The following is a 5,500-nucleotide window of genomic DNA, read 5'->3' as shown; positions in this document are numbered from 1 at the left end:
AAAGGGAGGGAGAGAGGAAAAAGTCAGAGAGAGAGCGAGAGAGAGAAAAGAGAGAGAAGAGAAAGAGAGAGAAATTGAGGGAGAGGGGAGAAAGATAGAGAAAGGTAGGGAGAGAATGAGAGGGGGGGGGGGGGGGGGCAGGAGAAGAGGCGTAGGGAAAGAGCACCTTCCTCAACGCTTTATTTTTCCAGAGGCAAAACTTGGACTTGGAGTTTGTCAAGTGTGGTAAGCGCTGTGATAAATTGTAATCTGATATACAGTATGCAGCATTATGTTAATTTAGAGCAAATCAGGTGATGTAAATCTCAATACATCTGAATGAGCTGCAAAGGTTAGAAGGCTGACGGAAACAGGACAGTATGGAAAGCAGGGCTCAGTCGATCATCCATCACCCTGTCAGGTTTGGCAGGGTTGGGGGAGAACAAAGATAGGGATATTTTTCCATTTTATGGTCCATGAAGCACAGTGAGTGAGTCTGACAGTCGCTGGACATTTGCGTTTAAAACTGGTCTTGATGTTTTTGTATGATGTACTGCATGCTCCTAATGGTGACTATCCTGTTGAGGGTGTTACTAGGATCAGTGACCTTCTCAAACAGACATTTCTGTCAACACTCCAGCTGGAAAAAAGTATTGACGTAAATAAATCCCTTTATACTGATGTATAGTATCGCTATAAAATCTGACTATTGCCCTATTTTAAACATCTTTTTTAATTTGAAATATAAACAGTACTTACACTGTTCCTACAGCATTATACTGTATAGGCATGCCATGCCACTCACAAATGAATAATCAAAACAATAACCAATAACACTTTTATTGTGAATAAGCCAATACTCATTGTTACTTGTTTGTCTTCCTTCAAAATACATTCACTTGCTCACTGAAAATAACCAACCAACTTGCATCCTACTCATAACCTTGAATTGTGATTTAGCTGACTACAAAAAAAATGGAAGCTTCTGAAAATGCTCTTAACAGAAATGTATTACAAACGGGTCAAAAAATGCATAAGATAAATAAATACTTCAAAAACAGAATCAAAGCACAGACATTCTATGGGCTGAGGTCTAACAGCTGATTTTTGTGACTTCGCAATTCCAAATCCATTTCCCATCATCTCATGTCATGTATTGCTCCCAAGTTGGTGCTGTAATAATAGTTCTGAGAGGTTCCAGGTCAGATACAATAAGTATAATTTTAAAAACAATCCTTAGAACTAGCCAGCTTCAGTTACTGTATTTCATTCACAGTCACCAGATTCTGTCACACATTGCAGCACTCACGGCACTGTTAAGAGCTGACCCCCCCAGAATGACCTACAATAGCAGAGTGATATGACGGAAGACACAATGATGGCAAAAAGATAAAGGACTGACATTTCTATGTAGTGGCCATACAATTTGCCGATCCAAATCCATCTCCTTTTGCATAGCTGTATACTCAAGGACCTTGTGTCCTCTGTCCAGCATAAAACTCACACATCCCTGTACTTAGGCACTGAAGTTGAGGTCTGGGACACTACTATTGGTATGAGGCGTCACTAGAGGCGAACACATGCTCTAAACAAAACTTTCAAACAGAACAGTCAAAATCATTTTTTCAAATTGACACAGCGAAACCTCAGATATCAAGCAACTGTAGGAGGTTCAGGAAAATCAACAACCGGACAGGATTCTCTTTGGTATTCAATATTATGAAAGGCAGATATTTCATGACAATGTCCTGGACGGTGAAAAAAAAGAGGGCCCACTTTCAGTATAACAAATTGAACACAGTAAGACTTCAAACAGTGATGGTTTGTCACTAACTTTCTACGGAGAAGCACATGATTACTGACAAACAGGCTAAATCCAGAACTGATGTCCAGTCTTCTTGTCTGAGCGCTGCCATCCAAAGCACCCTTTTCCTCTGTTGCTTCTTTAAATCTTGCCATTCTTTAAATAATGCTCAGTCAATAACAACTCCTGGATGAGGTGCCGAAGTGTTAAAAGGCCGGCACCTAGATAGTACTAGATACAACTAGCACAGTATCCCAGAATCCTTCCTAAACTGTCCTCTTTTGCCCACTGGTCAGGGTTCTGGTGAACCCCATTAGGTTCACCTCCTCACATGACGGTGCAGCTCCTGGTTTTGCTTTTGCGTAAATCTGCTGGCACAGCGGGCAAGTCGGGCTGTGCGGGCATGTGGGAGATCCTCTTTGTGGCCCTGGAGGCTTTTTGGTGTTTGACTTTCTTGTGGCCCTTATTGACGCAGGCCAGGGTGGTCACGTGAAAAATGTCTCTCACGCTGTTCTCAGACTGCAGGGCCGAACACTCCAGGTAGGGAGCCGAGATCTGCTTGGCCATGGTTGAACCCTGACACAAAGAGCTGTGTTAATGTTTGTTTTTGAAATTTAAATTCAACTTTAATAACTTTTCTAATTTGTACATCACATACTATGTCTAAATAACAGTAAATATTAATAAATAATACATAATAAACAATACTCACATGGTCATATGACACTGGTATCTGCTTGTGATGTGAAAGTTCTAACAATGTGGACAGATCTGTGCGTAGGTCCGACTTGCATCCAACCAGAAAGATCTGGGTGTTGGGGCAAAACTCTGTCACCTCAGGTTTCCACTAGAGAGAGAGAGAGAGAGCGAGAGAGCGAGAGAGCGAGAGAGCGAGAGAGAGAGAGAGTGGGAGAAAGTCAGTTTAAGATTTGCGGAACTAAAGAAGAATGTGCAACCTACAGTATATCCACCTGAAGTGGTAAAGAATAAATATCATGCTAGTTTATGACTGAACTTGTGACCCTAAGGTAAAGCTCACACAGAGATACAGTATAGTGGTGTCTTAATGCTGTTGCTGATATTATACTGAGATCACAGAGCAGACAATAAAGGAACATGAAGTAAAACATGCCCACCAGTCTTTTTTCTGTGCCACTTCACTGAGTGCTTCCCAAATTTCCACCATAAACCGCAGGCCCATTACTGCACTATGAAACTGTTCCTCTGTCAGCCTTCCCCTTGTTTATTTTAACAAGACAAGTCTGGAGAATGCTTACCTTCTTAAGGACACTGTCCAGAGTCTCTGCTTTACTGATGTCAAAACAGATGAGTACTGCATCTGAGTCCGGGTAGGAGAGGGGTCGGACATTGTCATAATAGGCTGATCCTGCAAACACAAAATGACATTGTTGGATATCATGCAATGTGTGTGTTCTGAATGTGACTTGTACAGGGTGTTTACAGTATAGACACTTGAGAGCTATCCATAACTGATAATAGGCCTATCCAAATTCCCCTCATGGTCTACCATTTCATTTGGACACAATATAATACTCTTCTAAAGGAACATCCACACGTCAGCGTGTACATAAATGAATCATGTCACTGCCTAATAATTGTAGGCATTCCTCAAGTCTTTGGGCTTTTCTCCTCCCATGCATTACATGAACTCTCGTCACTCATTCCAAGGGAGTTGAAGGGAGATCAAAGGAGAACAATACAGGTCTCAGAATCAGAACACTCAGAATCAGATCTCAGAATGATTCTATTTAAGGTTTAGTCATAGCAATGGAAAGATAGTAATCTTAATACAAACTCTGCATACCTAAACTATAGTGACTTCTCTAATACGGTCAGTATAAGCACACATCAAAAGGAATGCTCTTAGAAAGAAACCACTGATTAGAAAAGTTATGGTTTATTTATTTACTTTACTTAGTAAAACGAATTCCTCTGTGGTATTTATTGCTTAACTGCTCCTTGGCTCAATGAGAAAGCGGTATTTGGCTGAGTGTTCAAAGCGTCGCCACCTGCACCACTTTAAATTATTAAAGTTAATGGGAGGTAGAGCCAGTGGCTGTGAGCGTTTAGTGGAGGATGCTGCGTTGCCCAATTAACTGATGTGCAGCTAAGTGGATGACCACAGGACAAAGCATTTTTGCATGCTGTGATGCTTATTTCTTTGTGCAATTTTTAAGGACTTCCTCTGAAAACTACCTAGTGGCTTTCTCTATAAATCCTAATGGCACTGCAAACATTGATTTCAGACTGAGTACAGTAAAAACGATTACAAAAAAAATAAAGGAAGGAAAGAAAGAAAGATGACAATCTGCGCAATTCCTTCTCTTTTTAATACATGCATATGAACACGTCAAATACATATCCTCCCTGAAAAGTCTAAATTGCTTAATTCTGGGCTACGGCTGTAACTATAAATTCATTTATTCAATACCTCAAAAGCACTCAGCATAATTTTAATTATTTATGGTTAAGGTTACTTAGGGTTAAACCACTTTACCACTGTTGGGCCTTCTGGAGGTGTCCTGAAGGTGCCTGCTTGATAACCCAAGTGAAATGTGCATGATGGCTGCTCTGTTTCTGATATTCTTTTTCTGCAAAGGCTGTTTTGTTGGTGATTTTTTGTTTTCAGAGTTATTTAGCTCAGTTGGTTTTTGTGTGGTCGCTGTGGTAAATCCCCTTCCTATGGCACAAGGGACTTAACACTTCTCCTGTGCAGGCTATATCTGGAATTAATAAAACATATTCTGCAGCCATTGTTTCACTAAATGTCGACAGGGGGTAGCATTGGACTGTGGCTATGGTTCTGCACTGACCGGGTTAGCGTTGCTTTAAATACATGCCTACAGGAGCTTCGTTTTGACTGACGGCGTGATTGTAACCCTTATCTCTCGTCTATGCCTTCCACCAGGAAAATCTCCATTAGAATCGTGTCGTTGTTAGCATTATGCCTACAGACCAAGTAAGGAGTTCCAGCTACATGAGTGGCCAACTTCAGAGGGATATGTTAAGGTTCCAGTCCTTGATTCCAAATAATTGATTTAAACTACGCCATTGAAAGAGTATATGGGGTTTTTTTTACCTGAGGTGTCCCAAAGGCTGAGTTCAATTCGTTGTCCGTCGATTTCAAAGCTGGCAGTATAGTTCTCAAATACAGTGGGTACATAGCTCTAAACACGGAAGAAAATGTGTAGCGCGTAAGGGAATTGGCCAAGTAACATTCATTCCAACATCATTTTAACTGTTGTACTACCTGTCAGTATTGTCCTAATCAGTGTAATGTAACTTATACTGAAACAAAATCGATACACAATGATAAAACACCCCAGTAGCCTATGCCAGACACAGACATAATGCGAATTTAAATTCAAGAACTTTTCAAAAGCATGATATCCTCAAGGTGCATGCATGTTATGCCTCCGAATCCCACGCTTACATGCAGAATTACAGGTGTAACATTACGTGAAGGTCAAAGATCCTTGACATAGCCTACCTCTGGAAAGCAGTCTTTTGCAAATATGTGAAGTAAAGCAGTTTTTCCACACTGGCTATCGCCGACAACCACTATCTTATATTTTACATTCTGATTGAGATCCATGTCGTGTTTCTGCGGTAGCCTCATGTAGCGTCTGTGGAGCTTGGAGTCGTGAAACAGAAGTCCACCGACAAGAATATCCGGCAAACGCGCGCTGCACGTGC

The 5,500-nt window shown here is 41.0% G+C and overlaps 1 protein-coding gene across 1 annotated transcript; it reads right to left on the bottom strand.

The window, feature by feature from the left end:
* Positions 1–803: 803 nt before the first annotated feature.
* LOC134077791 (rho-related GTP-binding protein RhoE-like) lies at positions 804–5,500 on the bottom strand. Its single transcript, XM_062533430.1, has 5 exons — positions 5,295–5,500; positions 4,884–4,971; positions 3,061–3,170; positions 2,496–2,630; positions 804–2,359 (listed from the first exon to the last, which is right to left on the bottom strand). The coding sequence occupies exons 1-5, from the start codon at positions 5,421–5,423 to the stop codon at positions 2,111–2,113; spliced, it is 711 nt and encodes a 236-aa protein (XP_062389414.1). The 5' UTR covers positions 5,424–5,500; the 3' UTR covers positions 804–2,110.

The sequence above is a fragment of the Sardina pilchardus genome, chromosome 4, assembly GCF_963854185.1.
Source record: "Sardina pilchardus chromosome 4, fSarPil1.1, whole genome shotgun sequence".
Lineage (NCBI taxonomy): Eukaryota > Metazoa > Chordata > Actinopteri > Clupeiformes > Clupeidae > Sardina > Sardina pilchardus.
The sequence above is the reverse complement of the archived record's forward strand: the minus strand, read 5'-3'. Positions and strand labels throughout refer to the sequence as shown.

Excerpts from the sequence above, each read along its gene's own strand:
- LOC134077791 (XM_062533430.1), bottom strand. The coding sequence starts at position 5,423 with ATGAGGCTACCGCAGAAACACGACATGGATCTCAATCAGAATGTAAAA. Across the intron at positions 3,171-4,883 it reads CAGCCTTTGGGACACCTCAG|GATCAGCCTATTATGACAAT; the intron begins GTAAAAAAAACC and ends TTGTGTTTGCAG. Across the intron at positions 2,631-3,060 it reads TGGACAGTGTCCTTAAGAAG|TGGAAACCTGAGGTGACAGA; the intron begins GTAAGCATTCTC and ends CTCTCTCTCTAG.